This window comes from Eulemur rufifrons, chromosome 20, assembly GCF_041146395.1.
Source record: "Eulemur rufifrons isolate Redbay chromosome 20, OSU_ERuf_1, whole genome shotgun sequence".
Classification (NCBI taxonomy): domain Eukaryota; kingdom Metazoa; phylum Chordata; class Mammalia; order Primates; family Lemuridae; genus Eulemur; species Eulemur rufifrons.
In genome coordinates, this window is record NC_091002.1 from 9863870 (window position 1) to 9889195 (window position 25326).

Below are 25326 nucleotides of genomic sequence, written 5' to 3' on the forward strand. Positions count from 1 at the left end.
AGAGAGGGTCATAGTAGGGCGATGAGCTTCACCGGAGCCTCTAGGTGTTTTATGCATGTGGTTTTAAGAAAAAAAGGGGGAAATCCAGGTGCCACAGTGGCCGTTCTCCAGGTGACAGAGCACGTTACCCAGGAACGGATCGTCGGAGGCCAATGGGAACTGCCGGCTGTCAGTGCGCTTCTGGTTGCGCCGAGCATCCTGGGAGCTGTGGTCCCGGCGCCGTGCCGAGGATTGGTGGTGGTGGAGGAGGTCCTCAGCCGGTGGCTGGAACGAGCCCTTGTTCTTTGGGGGCGCTGGTGAGTGAGGCCCCCGCGGGATCCTTGTTGCAGTCGTACCCTTTTCCGCGCGGAAGGGAAGGTCCTAAAAGGCCGGCTGGTCTATGGGCTGAGCCTGGGGACCCTGGGGATGGCGCGGGGGGCGGGGGGGACGTGCTGGCATGGCTCAGGCCGTGCCCTCCCGGATGTCTTATTTTAGGGGTGTGGGCGCTCATCTCCGAGAGAGTTGAGTGAAGCTCATTTGTGAAGCAGAGTGGTGGTGGGTGCGGGGCTCGGGCTTTCTGTCCTAGGGTTCTTGGGGACAGGTTTGGCCTTGGCTGAAATTGCGGTTTTCGGCCGGGGTGGGGGGGGAGGGGGTAGCTCATGCTACACATACCCGGGTTTTCGGGGATTGAATAAGGGGGAGATTTTGGCTGTCAGATATTTCCCTGGTGGTGGAGTGGGGACTGTCCCTGTGGCCATGTGTCCCCAGGGCTTGGTCTGTTAGCAGCTGATCATCTTCTGGCCTAACAACCTCTCTGCTTTTGGGGGTGGAGCGAGGTGACTTGGCCAAACAAGCCGGGGTTGGGGTTGGACTTGGACTGGGTTGAGGTGACCATTTTAGGCGATCTTAGGGTCTCAACTGGGCTGGTCGCCCCTGGGTTCAGGGCTTGGAGGAAGAGGTCGGGCTGGGGCCCACTGGACAAGTTTTAAAAGGTTCCAGAACTGTCACTGATCGCAAGAATCATGGATTCCCATGTTTGTGGTATGGCCAAACTTTGAGATTTTAAGTTCCATTTAAATTTTTATTTCAGGAAAATTTTAAACAGCCAGAAGTAGATAGAATTCCATAGATCAAATCTCTATCTTCCAGATTCAACACTTACAACCTCTTGACCAATCTTGATTCATCTCAAAGTGGACAGGAAGAGAATCCTTACAATCCCCAGAGGTTCACCATCATTGCCCTCACTGTTTGTGAGCATGGTCTCCACAGCCAGATTTCCTCTAGGCTCCCTCACTTTGTAGCAGTATCACCTTGAGCAAGTGGCTGACCTTACTGTGGTTCAATTTTCTCGTCTGTAAAATGAGGATGATACACTGAGTTATTGCAAGGATAGAATAGGTAAAACTCATACAGTGCCTGGAACAGCTTCTAGTATTAATAAATACTAAGTGCTCAGTAATTGTTACCTTTCATTATTAATAGTAGGCACAGAAAGGATCACCTCATGCTGAGAGTCTACAGCATGTCAGGACAGGCTGGGTTCTCTGCCTATATTCCAACTCTGTTCTCAGGAAGCTGCCCACAGTTCTTTCCTAGTTTTTTTTCTGTGACAGGTCCATTCCTGATGCCATTAAGGAAGAAGAAGCGCTACTCTGCTGGAGCTTGAGGATTTCCATTGACTTTCCTGAACACTTTTTGGTTCTTGTTCTGCCTCCTGTGGCCCCTGCCTGCCCAGAGAGGACTGCCTGCTGGGGAAGGGGAGCCTCCTGGGCTCCTGACAGCCCAGCCGCAGGTGGGTGCCACTTACCTTTTGCATTTCCAACCATGAATGGGTTTCCTTTGCTCAAGTTGGACATCTGTGTCCTACGATGTCCCATCCAGGGATCAGAGTCCTAGCTGGTTCCCCTAGGAAAACAAGCCTATTCTAAGGGTGACAGTTTTCACAAGGAATATTTTTGAGGCCTCATGCTCTCATTTATTATATCTCCATCCTTGCCCCTACTTTCCTTCTGTCAGTGTTTGTTCAACCCTGCTCATTCCCAGGGTTCGGCCGGTACTATGAAGTTGTCATCATTCTGTTCTTTTGTCTTCCAGTGCCCTTCCTTACTCTTTTCCCTGATAGAGTAGTTAAGCAAATCCCAGTTATATTATTTCACCTGTGCATACTCCAATAGGCATCTCTCACACAAAAGGACTTTTTGTTTTAACGTAATCACAATTTCACTGTTACATCCAACAAAATTAATAACTAACCTGATTTAATATGCAGCCCATATTCAATTTTCCCCAATTGTTTATTTTTATTTAGTTAGTTAGTTATTTTGAGACAGGGTCTCACTCTGTTGTTTGGGCTGGAGTGCAGTAGCGTCATCATAGCTTACTACAGCCTCCAACTCCCAGACTCAAGCGATCTTCGCGCCTCATTCTCCCAAAGTACTGGAATTACAGGTGTGAGCCACCACACCTGGCTTCTCCCCAATTGTTTAAAAAATTCCATTTTCCCCAGTCAGAACAGCCCTGGTCAGAGGCAGGAGAGGGAGAAGTATCTGGAAACAACATGATAGTTTTCTCTGTCTCTGCCCCTCTCTCCTCCTATTTCTTCTGACCTTGCTGATCTGCATTAACAGCTGTCTAACTTGATACAAGCTGGGCCTCTGTATTTTCCTTGCATCCTGGTTGTTTCCAGATATACCTCCCATTTCATTGGCTGCTGTGTCCTCTCAGTTCCACCTGTACATACTCCTTGATTCCTTTTCCTTCCCTTTGTCTCCATTCCTGTACTCCCCGAGCTTCCTGTCTCTTTTCCATAGTCTTGCTTTGCTTTTCCTCCCTTTTAGAGCTCAACTCCTTGAAAGAATTATCTGTACTTGCTGTTGTCGTTGCCATCTTGCCATTGTCTTTTAGACATTTCTATAAGGCTTTTCAGTTCTACCCACCAAAAAATATCCTTGTCAAAGTCACCAGTGTTCTCCCTGTGGCCAAAGGCCCCAGTTAGTTCTTAGCAACATTTTACATAGTTGCTTATTTCCTCCTTAATACACCCTTTCATGTGGTTGCTCTTGATTTCCAGGTCTTCCTGGTTTTCCTCCTGCCTCCTCTCACTCCTTTTCTAGCTCCTCCTCTTCCTCCAAACTTCCACTGTGGAAGGCGCCAGTTTAGTTCTTAGACCTCTCATCTTCAGCTGTACTGTCTCCTCGGTGGTCTTGTCTACTCTCAAGTCTTTAAATGCCATCTGTCTGAGACTCGGCCTAGATCTCTGCCTTCGACTCCACATCCCAGTCTCCTACTGTCTTCTTCACATTTCTACTTGTACATCTGATGGGCATCCCAAACCTCGAACTCTGATCATCTTCCCAGAACGTGTTCTGCCTCAGTGGAGTATAGATAATTCTTTCAAGGAGGTTAGCTCTAAAAGGGAGCAGAGACTTGGCAACTCCTTCCTTCAGATTGCTCAGGCTGAAAACCTTGGAGTCATCCTTGATTCCTTTCTTGTTCTTATGCCCCATTCACACTAAGCAAATCTGGACTCTAGCAATCTCCAACCCCTGCTGTCTTCACCATGGTCCAGGCACTATCTCACCTGGATGATCATAGCCCCTGAGTGGTCTCTTTGCTTCTTCCTGTGTCCCCCTAAGGTATATTAATCAGTACAGCAACTGGAGAGATCTTTTAAAATGTAAATCAAATCATGTCATGCGTTTGCTCAAAACCCTCCAGTGGCTTCTCATCCTAACCAAAGTCAAAACCAGTGTCCTACAAAGCTAGGTCTGATCTCCCTACATTTACTCTTGGATTTCATCTCCACCACTCTGTCTTGGTTACGCCACACCAACCCCAGTGAACTGTCTGTTCCTTGATCACACCAACCTGAATGTTGCATCAGGACTTTTGCTCTGCCTGTCCTGCTGCCTGAGATGTTCTTTTCAGAGCTGTCCACTTGGTTACTCCCCCCGTCCTTCAGATTGTTACTCAGTCACCTCAGAGAGGCCTTCCCAAACCACCCTATTGAAAATTCCAAAACCTACTTTTCTGCTTCCCTGCTTTATTTCTCTTTATATCACTCATCACTTTCTGATATACTCTGTGTCCTATTGATTCATGTAATATGTCCATCTTCCTCCTCTAGACTTCCATGTCAGTGAGGGCAGGTGTTTTTGTCTTTGTTCACTTTTGTATCCCCCAGGTTTATAGTAGTATGTGTCACACAGTAGGAGCTTAATAAATGTTTGCTGAATGAAGGAATAACCCAGACTTGTGTATATAGAGCTAATTCTGGGAGTAATGGGTGAGGCAGACTGGAATGTTGGAAAATGGTCTGCAGAGACTGTCACAAAGCTCCTGCCATTGCCCTAGAACCCCAACTGGTGTAGGGGTGGGGAGGAATTGAAAGAGTTCACAGAGATGGAATCAGTCAGTCTTGGTAATTGGTTTGATATGGAAGGTAGGGGAAAGTAGTCATGGGACTAAGTCACTGCATGGATGATAGGGAAGATGCTTTGTCATTAAGAAAGCAGAAGAGAGAGAAGGCACAGTGTGTCTGGAAGGGTTCTGGTTATTGATTGCTGTACAGCAAACCACCCTAAAACTTAGTGGCTTAGAAGAACAGCCATGTTATAATCTCTCACAGTTCTTTGGGTTTACTCGCATCAGCTGCGCAGTCCTTGCTCTGTATAAGTTATAGATCTCACTATTGCTGCAGTCATTTGGGGACTCCCTTGGGTTGGAATATGTGCAAGATGGTTCCCTCACATATTTGGCACTTTAGTGAGTTGGCTGGAAGGCTGGAGTCAGCTAAGACAGCCAGGCCTCATTCTCTTCATGTAGCGTCATGGCCTCTGCCGCTCTGCATGGTCTCTCCAGCAGGGTAGTTGAACTTACGTGGTTATCTTAGGGCTTCCAAGAGTGAAAGCTGTCTAGCCTTCTTAAGACTTAAGTCTGTAACTGGCACCGTGTCACCTGTGTCACATTTATTGGTTAAAGCAGGAACAAAGCCAACCTGAAGGAGCTCCTAAAGCTTAAAGCTGGAATAATTTTAACAGCAAAATAAACAGTGACGATATAACTGATAAGATATGAATCCATACTGATATAAATAACTGAATATAAATAAATAGGGAGACTGAATAGCTTTTGCTTACAGAAGAATTCTAATTAATGAATTTAAAATGAAAGAGGGAAATAGAACATTGTCATTTGGAAGACATCACAATAATACCTGTTGCAGACAGGCTCCATAAACATGCGCTAAAGTCGGTGGATGGAAGTTTGAAGAGAAATAGGGTATTTGTATAATCTTGAAATATTTCTCCCAAGATATTTATTAATTATAAAGGGAAATATGGTGACTTTACTGTGGAGAAACCCAACAGACACCACCTTAACCAAGTGGTCAAGATCAAGGTTAACATAGCCAATAATGAGACATATCAGTATCATGAACTCATTGAGGTGGTGTGCTGAAAAGGACACAATATCACATCATCTGAGATATTCTAATGAAAAAATGAAATAACCCCATTCTAATCGTGAAAAAACATCAGACAAACCAAAATTGAAGGATATTCTTCAAAAGCATCAAGTTCACAAAAAAACAAGAAAAGACAGAGGATCTGTCACAGATTGAAGGAGGTTAAAGTTACATGACAAGTAAATGCAATGTGGAAACCTCAGTTGGATCTCGGACCAGGAAGAGTACATAAGTGGAAAAACTGGCAAAATTTGATTAAGATCTATAGTTTAGTTAATAGTATTGTGTCAATGTTAATTTCCTGGTTTTGATCATTGTACTTACGGTTTTCTAACATGTTAACATCAGCAAAAGCTGTGTGAAAGGTATATGGGAATTGATATTTTTGCAATTTCTCTGTAAGTGAAAAATTAGTTCAAAATAAAGAGTTTTAAAAATCCATCAATCCTATATCCTTGAATTTTCTTGTTTTTTGTTTTTTATCCTTTAGACCTCTTCATATGGCTTTTTATAATAATGGATTTCCTAAAACTGAACTGGTCTTGCATTCCTGGGTAAATTTCACTTTGTCACAGTGAAATATTTTGTTATTGTGGTGTTAAAGTCACTTCACTAATATTTAATTTAGAATTTTTTTCCATATTTATAAGTGATAATCTATAATTTTCCTTTTTGAACTATCATCAAGTTTAGGTCCCAGTGTTATACTTGCTTTATAAAAAGAATGAGGACTTCTTTTTCATTTTTCAGTGCTCTGGGGACAGTATTTAGAGCATTGGACTATCTGGTTTGAAGGTTTAGTGGAATTTCATTGTAATCATCTTGGGTAAATTTTGGTAAATTATGTTTCTTTGGAAGTTATTCACTTTATCTTGGTCTAAAGACTTATTTGTATAGAGCTCTGCAAATTGGTCTTACATGACTTTTTAAAAATTGTTTTTTGGTGATTCAGTAGTTATTTCCCCTTTGTCATTACTTATTTTTCTTTTTTTTTTTTTCTTTATTTTTCAAGTCAGAAGTAGACTGGCATGTCATTACTTATTTTGAATATTTATGCTTTCTTTCCTTTCTTGCTTAAGTTAGCTAGTGTTTATTTTGTTGGTTTTTTTTTTTTTTTTTTTTTAGAAACTAGGATTTGATTTATTATATCTACTGTTTTCTGTTCATTAATTTCTGCTTTCATTTCTATTGTTTCCTTCTTTGTGCTTTCTTTTGGATTACTTAATTTTACTAGCTCTTGGAGCTAGAAATTTAATTTATTCTGATTTTTTTTTTTTTGGAAAAGTATTTAAACCTATAATTTTCCTCACCTCACTGTTTAAAATAAATCCCACACATATATAGTGTTTTCATTATCATTATTTTTTAGGAGTTTGTAATTTCATTTTGTTTGTTCCCTTTAATTCTCACCTATTATGTATGCAACATTCAGCAAATTTTTTCTACTTTCCTCTTCTCCTTTCTCTTCTATTTTAGTGGCGTTTCAACATTATCAAGACATAAAGCTGTATAACTTAGCGTGTATTTTGCACCTCTTTTTTCTTCCCCTTTTTGTAATATATCTGCAATTATGTATATTAAATGCTCATATCAGTCTTTTTGCTGAAGTTTCTTCTGCAGTGTCTGGTTTTGAATAATTTTTTGTCCAGACTTTTTTTTTCTTTGTGGTAAATATACAGAACATAAAATTGACCATTTTGACCATTTTTGAGTGAACAGGTTAGTGGCATTGAGTACATTCACATTGTTGTACATCATTACCACTGTCCACCTCTAGAAATTTTTTCATCTTCCCAAACTGAAACTTCGTACCCATACCCATAAACAGTAACTCCCCACTTTCCCTTGCCCCAGCCATCTCAGTCACCATTCTATTTTCTATGAATTTAACTATTCTAGGTACCTCATATGAATGTAATCAAATGATAATTTGTCCGTTTATTTCTAGTTTATTTCACTGAGCATAATGTCTTAAAGGTTCATCCATGTTGTAGTATGTGTCAGAATTTCCTTCTTTTTTAAGGCTGTATATACACACACATACCACTTTTTGTTTATCCATTCATCCATTGATGGACCCTTCAGTTGTTTCCACCTTTTGGCTATTGTGAATAACGCTATTATAAACATGAGTATACAAATAATTTGTTTCATGTCCTCCTTCTAGTATTTTTGTGTATTTAGCCAGAAATGGAATTGGTGGATCATATGATAATTATATTTTAAATTTTTCGAGCAACCACCATACTGTTTTGTGGCTTTACCATTTTACTTTCCCACCAGCAATGTGTAACAGTTAAACTATGATTTTGAAAAATCTAAAGGAATTCTTGTATTTTTTGCTTGGAGTCACTTCAGATTTTTGTTGTTGTTCTTTAATGTCGAATAGTTTTTCTAGTGGATGTTTTGGAGTTGGTGGTTATGAATCAGCTTTTCCCTCATATCCCATAGCCCCTTTCATATTTAGATTCAGGTCATCTGTTTTTGAAATGTTTTCTTACATTATACTGTTAAATATTAGTTCTCTTCCATTGTTTTGGGGTTTTTCTTCAGGAACTGCAATTATATGAATATTATTTCTTCTTTGGTTTCCATTCTACTCTCTTTCTGATCCTCTTTAATTGTTTATTTCATTTTTATTGCCTTAAGTTGTTTTCTGGTTATTCTTAAGTGTCCATCATGTTTTGATTTCAATCTATTTTTCCTTGGGTGTCTTGGAATTCAGTCTTCATTTCTCACATAATATTGTCTTTTTTTTTATTTCTTTCAGAAGTTCATTCAAACCTCACTTTGTTTCTTCACTTTTTTGTCCATTTCTATTCTTAGTGTTTGAATTTTTGATTCAAGATGATATCTCATATTTCTAAATGTTTGAAGATATTTAATTTAGATTGGAGTTACGGTTTTGTTATAATTTTGTTTTTCTTTCTCACCATTTTTTTTTTTTATGGAATTTTCTTTTTCTTTTTCTTTTCTTTTTTTTTTTTGTGTTTTTTTTTTTGTTTCAATTTAATTTTACAGAATCAAAGAGTCTAACAGTATATCTTGTTAGATACAGTATGTCCTCATAATGTATACATTATTTCTTGTACAATGATATGAAATAATATGGGAAATATTCATGATAAATTATTAAGTGAACAGTGCAAGTTAAAAACAATAGTTTCATTTTTTTTTTCACCACCCCCCCTTTCCCGAGTCAGCACCTTCAAGTGTTACCACTCCCCAAACGGTGCGCAATGCACTCATTGTGTAGGCATACCCCCATCCCCTCCCCCACCCCCCACCTCAGTCTGATGTCCAATTGGTGTCGTTCCCAGATTTGTATTTAGGTGATGATCAGGGAACTTTTCTTTTTTTTTTGAGACAGAGTCTCATTCTGTTGCCCGGGCTAGAGTGCTGTGGCATCAGCCTAGCTCACAGCAACCTCAAACTCCTGGGCTCAAGTGATCCTCCTGCCTCAGGCTCCCGAGTAGCTGGGACTACAGACATGAGCCACCATACCCGGCTAATTTTTTCCATATATAGTTTTAGCTATCCATATAATTTCTTAGAGACAGGGTCTCGCTCTTGCTCAGGCTGGTCTCGAACTCATGAGCTCAAAGGATCCACCCGCCTCGGCCTCCCAGAATAGGATTACAGGCATGAGCCACCACGCCTGGCATTTTTTTTACGGAATTTTCTTTAGGTAAATTGCTTGGATTCTCTTTTTTTTTTTTGGTAGATGACTGTTTGCATCTGCATTTCTGTAAACAGAACTGTCACATTCTAGTGTTTTTGAGATTTTTATTTTTATCTTTTAGAAATAAGATCTTACTCTATTGCCCACACTGGAGTACAGTGACATGATTATAGCTCACTGGAGCCTCAAACTCCTGGGCTCAAGGGATCCTCCTGCCTCAGCTTCCTGAGTCACTTGGATTATAGGCATGGCTACCAGGCCTGGCTATTGAGATTTTTCTAGTTCAAGAAAACTCTTCTGTCACTGTAGCAAAATACCATTTTTTTATAGAATTGCTGGGGAAGGAGAGGTTGTGTATGCCTTGATTTTTTTTTTTTAATCTCTTGTTTTGCAAGACCCTGAATTTCTCTCTTTTGCTTGTTTTTCCCTTTACCTTGCTGTTTCCAAGGGATACCTTTTCCTTTTTACACTCCCCATCATGCTGCTGCTCCACCAGTTGTGGAGTTAAAGAGCAGTCCTTGCCTCACTCATAGGGAGAGCATTTCTACCTGACACCCTCTCATTTCTGTTTTCCTTACCCAGATCTACCTTCTGAGATATCATCCTTCTTTAGGGGGACCAGGAAAAAAAGGCCACAGGGTCCCGGAGAGCCAGGGGAATGGTGAGTGTTTCCTGTATCCATACTGGCTGTCACAGGATGGACACATCCCTTCTCTTGCCCTGACTGCCTTACTATACCTATCAGAGTCCAACTTCAATTCTAGAGGTGTGAGTCATTTTACCTGCAGCCTTCCCTCAGCATTGCTCTCTGCTCAACCTTCTAAATAACACACAAGTCTACAGTACAAGATAGAGTCAACATTCCTTTGTTCAGCTTCAAAACTTCTACTGGCTGAGAGTAACATCACAATAAGGGAATAGTAAGATCCAGGAATCTCTCTCTCCACCTAGACCACAATTGTACTGGCAGATCCTGTTAGGTGTACCTATTTTGGAACTCTGGAGTCTAGTTGAAGGCTTGTAGCTTCCAGGGGAATACATAGAGATAAATCACAGTTAATTTCAGGTCTTAGTACCTTAGCAGCTACTTATCCCTGACCCTGTCAGCCCTATGGCAGGCAGACATGCATGTGTTCCTGGAGCAGCTTGCACATGGCTTGTGGGAGACAGGGTGGGCAATAAGGACCCTTTACTGCAAATATTGAGAATCTATGTTCTGATCACTGATAGCTATTTGTGATTACAGAGGTGATTCACTGTTGTTTGAGCCCCCACTGGCTGAAGTAGCTTTTAGGGGATTTAAGGAGCCAAAGCCTATTCCCTGCCCCCCTTAATTTTTCCTTTTTTCCCCTTTTGAGAGCCAGGCATTTTAGGACTAGGACATTCAAAAGGAACTGCATAGATGGGGGAATTTAGAAAGTCACTGTGCCTACTCATGGAAAGGCGCAGGCACAGAAAACACCTGAGAAGACCTTAAGTTTACACCTCAGGCTGATCCCTAGCGTGGAGACACCCTACATCAATTTTTAAAAAACAAAAATACAAACAAAAGGGAGACTCTGACTTCCAGAGTTGCCACATTATAGGATTTAAGTGTCCAGTTTTCAACAAAAATCACAAGGCATACCAAGAAACAGGAAAGTATGGCCCATTCAAAGGGGGGAAAAAAAATCAATAGACATCCCTGAGAAAGGCCAGATACATAGTGAACTTACTAGACAAAGACTTTAAAATAGCTTATTTAAAGGGCTAAAGGAAGATGTGGAGAAAGTCAAGAAAACACTGTAAGAACCAAATGGAAACATCAATAAAGAGACAGAAAACCTAAAAATAAAAAAATTCTGGAGCTGAAAAGCACAATAACTAAAATGAAAAGTTCATGAGAGGGATTCAGAAGCAGATTTGAACAGACAAGTATCAGCAAACCTGAAGATACGACAATTGAAGTGATCAAGTCTAAAGAACACAGAGAAAAAGACTGAAGAAAAGTAAACAGAGCCTATGGGACCTGTGGGATACTAGCAAGTGGATCAGCTATACATTGTGGGATTCCCAGAGGGAGAAGAGAAGGAGAAAGGGACAGAGAAATTATTTGAAGAAATAATGGCCCAAAACTTCTCAATTTTGATGAAAGACTTGAATGTAAACATCCAAGAACCTCAGTGAACTATAGGTAGAAAAAACTCAAGAGACCCACATCAAGACACAATATAGGCTTGGAGCGGTGGCTCACGCCTGTAATCCTAGCACCCTGGGAAGCCGAGGCAGGTGGATTGTTTGAGCTCAGGAGTTTGAGACCAGTCTGAACAAGAGTGAGACTCCGTCTCTACTAAAAAAATAGAAAGAAATTATATGGACAACTAAAAATATATATAGAAAAAATTAGCCGGGCATGGTGGCGCATGCCTGTAATCCCAGCTACTTGAGAGGCTGAGGCCGGAGGTCGCTTTAGCCAGGAGTTTGAGGTTGCTGTGAGCTAGGCTGACGCCACGGCACTCTAGCCTAGGCAAGAGAGTGAGACTCTGTCTAAAAAACAAAAAAAGACACAATATATAATCATGCCATCAAAAGCCAAAGGTGACAGAGAATTTTGAAAGCAGCAAGAGAAAAGCAGCTCATTACATACAAGGGATCCTCAAAAAGATTATCGGCAGATTTTTCATCAGAAATCTTGGAGTCCAGAAGGCAATGGATTGATTATATTCAAAGTGCTAAAATAAAATAAAAACTGCCAATCAAGAATCCTATATCTGACAAAACTGCCCTTCAATACTAAGAGAAAATTAAGACATTCTCAGATAATCAAAAGCCAATGGAGATCATTACCACTAGATCTGCCCTGCAAGGAATACAAACAAGAGTCTTTGAAATGAAATGAAAGGACAATAGGCAATTACTAGAAGGCATCTGAAAAAATAAAGTTCTCTGCTGAAATAAAGTTCTCTGCTAAATACATAGGTAGTAATATAAGCTAGTAATTCTTTATAACTTTGGTTGTAACTTTTTCTTTTCTACATGACTTAGGAGACTACTGCATTAAAAAAAATGGTTTTGACCACATAATTCATAAAGATATAATTTTACGACATCAATAACTGACTGGAGATAGGATGGAGCTCTATAAGGACGAAGTTTTTATTTGTATTGAAGTTAAGCTAATAAATTCAAATTAGGGGGTTTTTTAACTTTAGGATAATAAATATAATCCCATTGATAACCACAAAGAAAATTGTTATAGAATACATAGAAAAGGAAATGAAGAGGGAATTTAAAAGTTGCACCCAAAAAAAAAACAAAAAACACCTAAAGATAAAAGAAGACAGTACTACAGGAGATGAAGGACAAAAAGCTGCAAGACATGTGGAAATAAAAAGCAAGATGGCAGATGCAAGTCTCTCCTTATTAGTAATTACTTTATATGTAAATGGATTAAACTCTCCAATCAAAAGACAGAATTTGGCATAGTGGAGAGAAAAACACCAAAACATGATTCAGCTATATGCTATCTATAGGAGACTCATTTTAGATCCAAAAGCACAAGTAGTTTGAAAGTGAAGGATGGGGCCGGAAGTGGTGGTTCATGCCTGTAATGCAAGCACTCTGGGAGGCCAAGGTGGGAGGATCGCTTGAGCTCAGGAGTTTGAGACCATCCTGAGCAAGAGTGACACCACATCTCTATTAAAAAAAAAATATATAGAAAAAATTAATTTAAGAAAAGGAAGTGAAGGATGGAAAAGATGTTTCATGCAAATATTAACCAAAGAGTGAGAGTGGCTATACGAATACCAGAAAAAATAGACTTTAAATCAAAAAAGGTTATGGCCAGGCACGGTGGCTCACGCCTGTAATCCTAGCACTCTGGGAGGCCGAGGCGAGTGGATCATTTGAGCTCAGGAGTTCAAGACCAGCCTGAGCAAGAGCGAGACCCTGTCTCTACTAAAAATAGAAAGAAATTAGCTGGACAACTAAAACTATACAGAAAAAATTAGCCGGGCATGGTGGCACATGCCTGTAGTCCCAGCTACTTGGGAGGCTGAGGCAGGAGGATCACTTGAGCCCAGGAGTTTGAGATTGCTGTGAGCTAGGCTGACGCCACGGCACTCTAGTCTGGGCAACAGAGTGAGACTCTGTCTCAAAAAAAAAGTCTCCAAGGAACAACCTAATTTTACGACTTAGGGAACTAGAAAAAAAAATAATAAACTAAACCCAAAGCTAGCAGAAGGAAGGAAGTAATAAACATTAGAGCAGAGTCAAATAATACAGAGAACAGAAAAATAATAGAGAAAGTCAATGAAACTTAAAGGTATTTCTTCAAAAAGATTGACAAATATTTAGCTATACTGACTAAGAAAACAAGCAACATTTACTAAACTCAAATTACTAAAATCAGAAATAAAAAGATCATTTATTTTTGCAGAAATAAAAAGGATTAAAAGAAAGTATTACGAATTATATGCCAAGAAATTGGAGAACCTAGATGAAATGGACAGATTCCTAGAAACACAAAATCTATCAAGACTGAATCATGAAGAAATAGAAATTTTGAACAAGCATATAACTAATAAGGAAATTGAGTCAGTAATCAAAACCCTGCTGACAAAGAATCAAATCCTTCTAGACCTGATGCCTTTACTGGTGAATTCTACCAAACATTTAGAGAAGAACTGATACCAGTCCTTCCCAAACTTTTCCAAAAGTATTGATGAGGAGGGAGCACCGCCTAACTCATTCTATAAGGCCATCATTACTCTGATACCAAAATCAGACAAAGATACTACAAGAAAACTATAGACAAATATCCCTTATAAATATTTATGTAAAAAAACTTCAACAAAATACTAGCAAACTGAATTCAACAACATATTAAAAGAATTATACACCATGACCAAGCAGAATTTATTCCTGTAATGCAAGGATGGCTCAACATATAAAAATATCAATGAATATAAAATGTTACTTTAACATATGGAGGAATAAAACACATGCTCATTTCAATTGATGCAGAAAAGAATCTGACAAAAATCAGCATCGTTTTATTAAAAACAACAAACTGGAAACTATCGCAACATAAAAGTCATATATGAAAATCTCACAGCTAACATACTCCATGCTGAAAGAGTGAAGCTCTAACATCAGGAATAAGGCAGCAATACCCACATTTGCTACTTACAGTCAACAGAGTATCAGAAGTTTTAGCCAGAGAAAGTAGGCAAGAAAAAGAAAGAAAAGGCATCTGAATTAGAAAGGAAAAATCAAAATTATCTGTGTTTGCAGATAACAGGATCTTATATGTGGAAGACTCTAAAGATTACACATACACAGACAAAATCTACTAGAACAAAGTCAACATACAAAAGTCAGTTGCATATCTATACACTAACAATGAACAATCCTAAAAGGAAATGAGGAAAACAATTTCATTTAAAACAGCATTGAAAAGAATAAAATACTTAGGAATTAATCGAGGAGGTGAAAGCCATACACATTGAAAACTACAAAACATTGCTGAAAGAAATTAAGATATAAATGGAGTGACATCACATGTTTATAGATTGGAAAGCTTAATAGTGTTAAAATGATATAATACTACCCAAACTAATCTACAGAGTCAGTGTAATCCTTGTCATAATCCTAATGTTCTTTTTTACAAAAATAGAAAAATTATGCATACTAAAGTTCATATGGAATCGCGGGGGACTCTGAATACCTAAAACAGTCATGGAAAAAATAACAAAATTGGAGGACTACACTTCCTGATTTCAAAATTTACTACAAAGCAACAGTAATTCAACCTGTGGTACTGGCATAAAGATAGACTTATAGACCAATGGAATAGAATAGAGCACATCCATGGGCAAAGCTGGTTCCTGGGTAAGCAGGGCTGGATTTTGTGTTACAGGCACACATGGCATTCAGGGATGTGGCTGTGGATTTCACCCAGGAGGAGTGGAGGCTGCTGAGCCCTGCTCAGAGGACTCTGTACAGGGAGGTGATGTTGGAGAACTACAGCAACCTGCTTTCACTGGGTAAGCATGGGACTTGCAATCTTACTGCTGAGAATTTTAGGCTATGTTTGAAGCAGCCATCCTGCTTTGTGTCTTGGCTTTGCCTTTGCATTAGACTCCAAAGCAAACACATTTTGTTCCCTATTTCCCCAGTGAAGGTCTGATTTCATAGAGTTGAAAATGGATAGATTTGTGTGTGTGCACATGTATGTGTGTCATGTTCTGCATTTGTAGGCCTTCTTCCCCAGGCTGGGGCTCTCTTCCTAAATTAACTTCTTTTAAATGAGAGGTGTTCATCCACTCAATGTGGAGTGGAATCCATGTACTCTTATCCAAGTTTACCTTCCCCCTTCCTCCCTTCCATTGCTGAGCCCCCACTATTCTCAAGTCTTTGTACCATCCTTTGAAGTTGCTCACCTAGTTTGGCTCTGAATTCTTGAATGGGCCCTGGATCCTATAACCCACAGTTACCTTGATTTCTTTTCCTATGAGCAGGAATTCCATTTTCTAAACCAAAACTCATTACCCAGCTGGAGCAAGGAAAAGAGACTTGGAGAGAGGAGAGAAAATGTCCACCAGCCACTTGTCTAGGTGAGTGGAGAACACTGGGAAGATGGGGCCCAGGGCTGTCAGTAGCCCAGAGGCTTGGAAGAGAGGAGCCATTGTTAAAATGCTGGGGTGGGAAGGTATTCTTCTTCCTCCCAGGCTGCTGTTTAGATCAACAAGAATATGGAAAAACAAAACAAAACAAAAAAAAACCTGAATGAGCTAGAGAGAGAAGACAAGTCCGGAGGGGGAAGGAAAGCTTAAAAAGCCAGTCAAGAAATTGAAATGGAATTGTAAAAATACTGTGAGCTAAGAATGTCTTTTACATTTTTTAATGGTTATATAAATATCTATATAACATCCTCAATTTTGCCTCTTAGCCCTTAAAGCCTAAACTATTTACTATTTTTAAGAAAAAGTTTGCTGACCCCTGCCCCTAATAGTGTATAATATATAGCCTTAACTGTTTATATTCTACTTAATTTGGGTACCACTTTATGTAAATCATAAGAACATTGCAATTGCAGTTTCAGTTAGCCCCTTCTCCCAACATCCTTTATGCTAAAGTTATCATTTGTATTATACACTCCATATGTAGTTTTTTAATTAAGAGAAAAAATAGTCTTTTTATACTCATCCAGATAATTTACCATGTTCTATTCTCTTCATTTTTATCATGAAGATCTGAGTTTCTCCTTCGTATCATTTTTCTTCAACCTTGAGGACTTCATTTAGCATTTCTTGTGGTGTAGGTGGCAATGTATTCTCTTATATTTTGTTTTCCTGAAAGTGTCTTTCTTTCACCTTCATTCTTTTTTTTTTTTTTTTTTTTTTTTAATTTTTTTTTTTTTTTTGAGACAGAGTCTCACTCTGTTGCCCAGGCTAGAGTGAGTGCCGTGGCGTCAGCCTAGCTCACAGCAACCTCAAACTCCTGAGCTCAAGCGATCCTCCTGTCTCAGCCTCCCGAGTAGCTGGGACTACAGGCATGCGCCACTATGCCCGGCTAATTTTTTCTATATATATTTTTAGCTGTCCATATAATTTCTTTCTATTTTTAGTAGAGATGGGGTCTCGCTCTTGCTCAGGCTGGTCTCGAACTCCTGAGCTCAAACGATCCGCCCACCTCGGCCTCCCAGAGTGCTAGGATTACAGGTGTGAGCCACCGCACCTTCATTCTTGAAGGATATTTTCATTGGATATACAGGGTACCCCTTTGTTCATCTTTTTATGTTAAAATAAAAATAATGTGATTTGGGTGTTTTGCTTTTTAAGTAGCAGCATGTAGCTGGATAGCATTTTATGCCAAACCAAGTGGTATTGTCTTTTAAGAAGGACTTTGGCCTTTCATGTTTTTCTTTGTAGAGACGGGCTCTCGCTATTGCCCAGGCTGGTCTCAAACTCCTGGCCTCAAGCAGTCCTCTCACCTCAGCCTCCCAAAGTGCTAGGATTACAGGTGTGAGCCACTGTGCCTAGCCTTTTTTTTTCCTTATAGTTCTGGAGGCTGGAAGTCCAAGATCACAGTGTTAGCAGATTTGGTTGCTCTGAGGCACCTCTCCTGGGATTACAGATGGCCACCTTCTTGCTGTGTCCTCACATGGCCTTTTCTCTGTTCTCACAATGCACCCCTGTTCTCTCTTCCTCTTCTTAAAAGGGCACCAGACCCATTGGATTAGGGCCCACTAATGACCTCACTTACTCTTTAAATCTTTAAAGGCCCCATCTCCAAATATAGTCACATTGGGTGTTAAGGGTTCAACGTATGAATTTGGGGGAACACAATTCAGTCCATAACAGCATCCTTGTGCAGACCTCATAGTAGTTCCATAGATTCTCAACTGAATATACAGTTCCATAAAATATCAGTTGGGTATGTAAGTCCATTGGATCTCAGTCTTATGAAGAAAGAAGTAAAGATATGAGGAACTGATGTATAAGGAGAAAGGTCATGGATTGGAGCCCCAAGGAGGGTTAGGGAACTAGGGTGGTCATGGTGCTTGAGCAAAGTGAGCCAGAAAGTAGAATAAAAGGCTATATCAGAGAAGGGAATGGGCACAGAAGTGACTTTGAAGATTGTGCAATGTCTGTGCACAGTATCCAAAGTATTATATAAGTGCCTGGTGAAGAGTGAGGTCAGTGTTGCTGAGAAGCTAGAATGTCAGCCCATGGTGCATCCCCGCAGAACCCCCTCAACGTGGTGGCAGGTACTGGGGTAGGGAGGTTGTGAGCCAGGTGATCCGGTCTTCAGGGGAGGACGTGAAATAAAGAGGGCTGTGGATGATCCTAAAAGAAGTTTAATAGGTTGTGGTACGGAAGGTATATTACAAAACAAGGACATTTGCCCAACTCTGTAATGCTTGACATATGACAGGAAAAAGCTGTTCATCTACTTGAGGAAGACACAAAAGTCTTCCTCTTAGGGGACAGCAGAAGTACATCTAGCCAAGACTATGGAAGGAATGTTGGATAGAGAGGGAAACGATATAGTGACATTATCTGATCTGAATGTTCATTCTAAATTGTCAGGAGGAGGCTGGGAAAATGCTATATACCCAGACCTTTTTACATTTACACAAATACTTATTTTTCTCAACCTGAAAAATACGTAATTATTGAAACATTTACATTAATAAGCAATGTACCTATAATTGTCTTAAGTTTAAACTTATCTTTTGATTTATCTGTTTTGTGTTTAATCCTTAATTTAAAGAAAAATAGTAGCTCTCACAACAGTGTTAAGCAAATTAAAACCTGAAGAATGCTTTACAAATTTAAGGAGCAAATCTTTGTGGTTGCCCAGGAAGCTATCTTAGAAACCCAAAATACAGGTATAATGGAGGAAAAGACTGTTCTGTTTTAGGTGTAAAATAAATCTTAATAGTTTCATTATTCTATATTTGAGACCTGGATTTAGGAAAGGCAATATGAGAATCCTGAGAACTGTCTAGTTACAAGAAAAGCGTAGAGTTGTCTTGGCTACTTCATTGATCAGAATACTAATACAGTTATATAATACTGTAAATAAATATAACAGGATTGTTTGCAACAGCATGGATAAATCTGGAGGATAATATGCTAAGTGAAATAAGTCACAGCTAACAAATACTGCTCAGTCTTACTTATATGTGGAATCTAAAAAAGTCAAACTCATAGAAACAGAGTAGAATGGTGGTTACCAATTGAGGGCTGGGAGGGTTGGGGAGATATTGATCAAATAATACAAAATTTCAGATAGAAGGAATACGTTAAAGAGATCTATTGTACAACATGGTGACTATAGTTAATAACAATGTATCATATTCTTTAAAATTCCCAAGACAGTAGATTTTAGGTGTTCTCACCACAAAAATGATAGATATATGAGATATTACTTATCTTGACTTAGCGATTTCACAATGAGTACATATTTCAAAACATGTACATGATAAATGTATACAATTTTTGTCGATTAAAAATTAATTGGTTTTTTTAAGGAGTAACGGGAGTTACCATAATCATTAAGAATTTTAAACCATCCTGTTGACTTGACTGAGGAGTCTGATAAGAGGTAACACAAAAGCACAAGAATGAGACACTTGAAAATTTAAAATATACATATAGTAAGGCAAAAATAGAGCTTTTGTTTCCTAAGTTGCGTATACACAAGACAAAAATTAATTATTTTTCATATGGAGGATAGAAATTGTACACCATTATAATTCCCCGTTAGTTACCAGTTTTCTTATTGGTTTAAACTGTTTTATTTATTGATATTCTCTATAATTGTACATATTTTTAAGCATGTATATTATTCAGTGTTGATGGACAGTAAAGTTTTAATTTGCAGTCTCTAAAATAATTTACTTATTTAATATTAACATAAGGTGATCATGTTAGTTTAGGCAAGAATATAAGTAAAATTATTGCATGGGAACTCTATATTGTTTAGTTTTTTAATTTTTTTGTTTAAATATTTATTGATCTTCATAATTTTTTTTTTAATTTTTTTAATTTTATTTATTTATTTATTTATTTTTTTGAGACAAAGCCTCACTCTGTTGCCCAGGCTAGAGTGCCGTGGCGTCAGCCTAGCTCACAGCAACCTCAAACTCCTGGGCTCAAGCAATCCAACTGCCTCAGCCTCCCTAGTAGCTGGGACTACAGGCATGCACCACCATGCCCGGCTAATTTTTCTATATATATTTTTAGCTGTCCAGATCATTTCTTTCTATTTTTAGTAGAGATGGGGTCTCGCTCTTGCTCAGGCTGGTTTTGAACTCCTGAGCTCAAACAATCCACCCGCCTCGGCCTCCCAGAGTGCTAGGATTACAGGCATGAGCCACCGCCCCCGGCCCATAATGATTTCTTAATAGGAGGTCTTGGAAATTGAAAAGCAACATAATCAGTGTTGATGTAAAAAATTGCCTAAAAATATGCTATTTCTGGAGTTACTTTGTTTAAAGTAACTATTGATTTTCATAATTTCCAGCACTGTCTGTATCCTTATGTTAAACATTTATGAATGCAATATTAATAGCTTATCTGATTTCTAAATAAGTATAGGTTGAGTATCCCTTATCTGAAATGCTTGGGACTATAAGTATTTAAGATTTCATATTTTTTTGCATTTTGTAATATTTGCATATATGTAATGAGATATCTTGGGGATGGGACCCAAGTCTAAACAGGAACATTTATGTTTCATATATACCTTAACTACATAGCCTGAAAGTAATTTTATTTTTCCCTTGGGGATGCTGAATAAACCATGTTATGTGCCTGCATTTTTACTATGACCCATCACATGGGGTCAGGTGTGGAATTTTCCACTTGTGATGTCATACTGGTGCTCCAAAAGTTTTGGATTTTGGAGCTTTTCAGATTAGGGATGCTCAACCTGTATATGAGTCTTGGAGGTTTAGATTGATTAAACTTTCTTTGAGAAAGTGAACCAAGTTTTCTATCACTAGAATATTATGCTAATGCTATATTTACACTCTGATAAAATAAAAGAAAAGACATTACATCTGTCTAATTTCCAGGCTTTATAGTATTTAGAAACGTTGATTTCCCCCATTATAGTTACATACCAGTTAGTAAAGTTCTTTACCTCCATAGTTTATAAGCCCTGGATGCCTCACCTTCTTTCTTACAGTGTAACCTACTAACCAAAGCCCCTACCTTAACTAGAGTTTTTTCTTTAGAGCCAGAGCTCTAGCTGCAGCAAGAAAGATTTCCTTCAGAAGCCAGCATATTAAAATAATTGGGAGTTCAATTTTTATTTTAATTTGGATATTCTTGAGTTTTTAAATTTTAAATTTATATCAGTGCTCATTAGTCTCTATAAACCAAACCTATCAGTATGGGAGCACCTATAGACTTAAAGTACTTTATAAACTGATTCATTAATTTGGTAATATGTTGTATTAAATCTCTCCTCAGACTAAATGTTTTGAGAGTATACACATAATGGCCGATTTTATGACCAACTGAAAAGATTGACCAATGGAGAATTGAAATTTTGTTTCTCTTCTGTTATTCCATATCAGTGTTAAAACTGTATAACTTTTTTTTTTTTTTTTTTTTTTTTTTTTTTTGTTGAGACAGAGTCTCACTTTGTTGCCCAGGCTAGAGTGAGTGCCGTGGCGTCAGCTTAGCTCACAGCAACCTCAGACTCCTCGGCTTAAGCGATCCTACTGCCTCAGCCTCCCGAGTAGCTGGGACTACAAGCATGCGCCACTATGCCCGACTAATTTTTTCTATATAGATTTTTAGTTGTCCATATAATGTCTTTCTATTTTTAGTAGAGACGGGGTCTCGCTCTTGCTCAGGCTGGTCTCGAACTCCTGACCTCGAGCGATCCACCCGCCTCGGCCTCCCAGAGTGCTAGGATTATAGGCGGGAGCCACCGCGCCTGGCCAAAAACTGTATAACTTTAAAATTTCTCTGAAGTGGCCACTATAATTCTGAATTATATTTAGTATAAACAGAAGCCTGCCACTTTATATATATAGGCACAGAAGTTAAGGCTATATAAGAAGTCGACATATCAGAAGCCGTGGTGCCCATGGGGGGTTGAGGGGATTACCTGTGTGCTAAAATCATAGTCATCATGCTTAAAAGAGAACAGACACAGGAGTTCCTTCTGCTGAAAGACCTACTTACCTGGTAACCTAATATGTCTGAAAGGAAACCAAGGAATTATCAGCAATTGCTTCCCTTTTCCCATCATATTTAAGAATAAAAAACAGCCAACAAATCAAATCTAAAAACTCTACCAAACTCCAGAGTTACCATAATCTCAAGGAAGTTACTGGCCAGAAATAGAAATACAAAATCAGTTACAAGTTGTGGACTCTCAGACAACCTAGATTAAACAAAATAAACTTAGTGAGAGCTCAGTGAAAGCAGTCAGGGTTCAGTCATTGCTGTGGAACAGTCTAGAAGGGACCATTGGTCAATCGATCCTGAGCAGGGAAGGGTTCAGAGAAAGCATGCTTTCCCAGCAGGAGCCCCACAGCACTGGAGCTGGGGAGAGGTGGGCAACAGGTGGCTCCCCAGACTGTCATCAAAGCCTGAAATAGCTTCTGTCATCAAAGGCCACCAGAGCTACTGAAGAAAGAAGCTGAGCTTATATATGGCCAGGCAGTCAAACACAAAAGGGCAAGGATTCACTGAGACTTTTGCTGAGTGGAAAGGGTCAGGATTTTTAAGTGTTAGGAAAGAGTGATTATGCTAATTATAATTAGGATTACAAAGTAGCATTCTGTATAGGATGGAATAATACTGGAATGTAGATATGTACACAGTTCTAATAAACTTGATTGTTCATTGGTCAAGAAAAATGTGTTCAGGTAGATCTTGTAAGATCTATACCTGGTTTCTCAAATTGCTTGGTCATTGATTGCCTTCAGCTGACCAGAACCAGTTGTGATGAAACAACACATTCAATATTGACATCTACACAAGAGATACTATAAGTAGAAAATTTTTCTTTTACATTGGTTTCTGGGAAAAATTTTATTTATACTAATTATGGAAATGAACAGGGCTTAGGTCAGGGACAGCAGGAAGGAGCATCTTTTAAGTCAGTAGGAGTCTAGATTATGTGTGTGTTGTCCATTGCTGAAAGCGTATTGCCTTGTAGAGATTCTGGTACAAAGTAATCCTCTAACAAATATTTGTTGGTGAGTGGGCAGACTCCTATTTCTCTTTAATCACTCCCTTACGCTGCTTCCTGCACCAGGGGTTCTCTGTCCACTCCAAATGATTGTTCTCTCAGTCTATCCCTTTGTCCTCATAGGGAAATAGGGAAAAATATAAGGACATTTTCACATGAGTCCTATGGTTAGATGTCTCTGAAAGAAAAAAAAAATATTTGTGGGCATGGTTTTTTATCAGTGTGGTGTTTATGAGTTGGAAGGTAATTGTAGTGTAGGGGAGACTGTCCCATATTGGCCCTATTTACATACCCCAAACTGCCTCTGATGCTTTTATAGTCTAATACATAGAATAGGTCTTAGGAGTGGATTTTCTGGATTGTAATAGAATATGTAAGATGTAGTAATTGGGCTGGAAAGTACGCCGTGTAAAGGAAGTCTTGGTTGGGTAGCACTTAGCTTGTAAGCATTTCAAAGAACATACAAGCATACAAAGATCAAGTGTCACCATCAGACTAGGCAGAATTGCTCAGGCGGCCCCACTGAGGATTCAGTTCTGACTCGGACTTTTCTCTCTACAGAACCAAGGCCAGAACTCCACCTTGGTGCTTTCTTCCCTCTGGATTTGTCCAGTCAGAAGTTCCCCGTGCAGCATGTGCTGTGTAATCACCCCCCCTGGATCTTTACATGCTTGTGTGCAGAAAGTCACGTCCAGCCAGGGGATCCACACCCCGGGGACGAGGAGAAGCAGCAACAAGCCTCCAATAGAAGTTCCTGGAGTGATAAAGCACAAGGTCAAGAGAGACAAGGTGCCAAGCCTTTGTTTGGAAGGACAAAGAAAAGGACTCTGGGAGCGTTCCCCAGGCCACCCCAAAAGCAGCCAGTCAGCTCTCGGAATGGCATCAGAGGGGTGGAGATAGAGACCACACCAGCCCAGACGGGGAACCCTGAGGAAACAGACAAATTGTTGAAGAGGATAGAAGTCTTAGGATTTGGAACAGTCAACTGTGGAGAGTGTGGACTGAGCTTCAGCAAGATGACAAACCTGCTCAGTCACCAGAGGATACACTCAGGAGAGAAGCCTTACGTGTGCGGCGTGTGTGAGAGGGGCTTCAGTCTGAAGAAAAGCCTCGCCAGACACCAGAAGGCACACTCAGGGGAGAAACCTATTGTGTGCGGGGAGTGTGGACGGGGTTTTAACCGGAAGTCAACACTCATCATACATGAGAGAACACACTCTGGCGAGAAGCCTTATATGTGCAGTGAGTGCGGGCGAGGCTTCAGTCAGAAGTCAAACCTCATCATACACCAGAGGACACACTCAGGGGAGAAGCCTTACGTGTGCCGGGAGTGTGGCAAAGGCTTTAGCCAGAAGTCAGCTGTCGTTAGACACCAGAGGACACACTTAGAGGAGAAGACCATCGTATGCGGTGATTGTGGCCTGGGCTTCAGCGACAGATCAAATCTCATCTCCCACCAGAGGACACACTCAGGGGAGAAGCCCTATGCCTGCAAGGAGTGTGGGCGATGCTTTAGGCAGAGGACAACCCTCGTCAACCACCAGAGGACACACTCAAAGGAGAAGCCGTACGTGTGTGGAGTGTGTGGGCATAGCTTTAGCCAGAATTCTACCCTCATCTCTCACAGGCGGACACACACCGGGGAGAAGCCATATGTGTGTGGGGTGTGTGGGCGAGGCTTTAGTCTAAAGTCACACCTCAACAGGCACCAGAACATACACTCAGGGGAGAAGCCCATTGTGTGCAAGGATTGCGGACGAGGCTTCAGCCAGCAGTCAAATCTCATCAGACACCAGAGGACACACTCAGGGGAGAAGCCCATGGTGTGTGAGGAGTGCGGGCGAGGCTTCAGCCAGAAGTCAAACCTCATCGCACACCAGAGGACACACTCAGGGGAGAAGCCGTATGTGTGCCGGGAGTGTGGGCGAGGCTTCAGCCACCAGGCAGGCCTCATCAGGCACAAGAGGAAACACTCAAGGGACAAGCCCTACATGTGCAGGCAGTGTGGCCTAGGCTTTAGCAATAAGTCGGCTTTAATCACACATAAGCGGGTACACTCAGAAGAGAAGTCCTGTGCGTGCAGAGAGTGTGGCCAAGGCTTTATCCAAAAGTCACTCCTCACTTTACATCAAATGACACACAAGGGGGAGAAGCCATGCATGTGCAAGACTTATGGGCAAGGCATTGGCCAGAAATCTCACCTCAGCAGACACAGGAAAATGAAGTCTGGCCACCACAGACAGCCACTTCAGCCTGACCCTGAGGCCTATTCAGGGCAATCTTCTGAGCCCTTATACCCTCTTTGAAAATGAAGATGACGGCAAGGACTAACAGTCAAAATTTTTATGCTTTCATGAATTGGAGAAGGAAATGCATTCTATAAGTGGTCAGAGGACATTTGACTTAGTTTACTTTCTTCACACTAAGTCTTCTCCATGTTTTGTGGCCTTTTATTCTAATAAACTTAGCTTCCTTACAAAATCTGTAA

At 40.0% G+C, this 25326-nt stretch overlaps 1 protein-coding gene across 4 annotated transcripts; it reads left to right on the forward strand.

The window, feature by feature from the left end:
• The first annotated feature begins 225 nt into the window (after positions 1-225).
• ZNF133 (zinc finger protein 133) lies at positions 226-25326 on the forward strand. 4 transcript variants are annotated; one of them, XM_069495538.1, is made up of 5 exons: positions 242-296; positions 1596-1774; positions 15031-15157; positions 15632-15727; positions 23400-25326. In XM_069495538.1, the coding sequence occupies exons 3-5, from the start codon at positions 15037-15039 to the stop codon at positions 25142-25144; spliced, it is 1962 nt and encodes a 653-aa protein (XP_069351639.1). In that variant the 5' UTR covers positions 242-296; positions 1596-1774; positions 15031-15036; the 3' UTR covers positions 25145-25326. The 4 variants fall into 4 exon arrangements, with proteins under 4 accessions (XP_069351640.1, XP_069351639.1, XP_069351637.1 ...); XM_069495536.1 differs by lacking the exon at positions 1596-1774 and adding an exon at positions 9714-9792; XM_069495537.1 differs by lacking the exon at positions 242-296 and adding an exon at positions 9714-9792 and having other exon boundaries at positions 1714-1774; positions 23400-25240.

Excerpts from the sequence above, each read along its gene's own strand:
- ZNF133 (XM_069495536.1), top strand. Across the intron at positions 15,158-15,631 it reads CAGCAACCTGCTTTCACTGG|GAATTCCATTTTCTAAACCA; the intron begins GTAAGCATGGGA and ends TCCTATGAGCAG. Across the intron at positions 15,728-23,399 it reads TCCACCAGCCACTTGTCTAG|AACCAAGGCCAGAACTCCAC; the intron begins GTGAGTGGAGAA and ends TTCTCTCTACAG.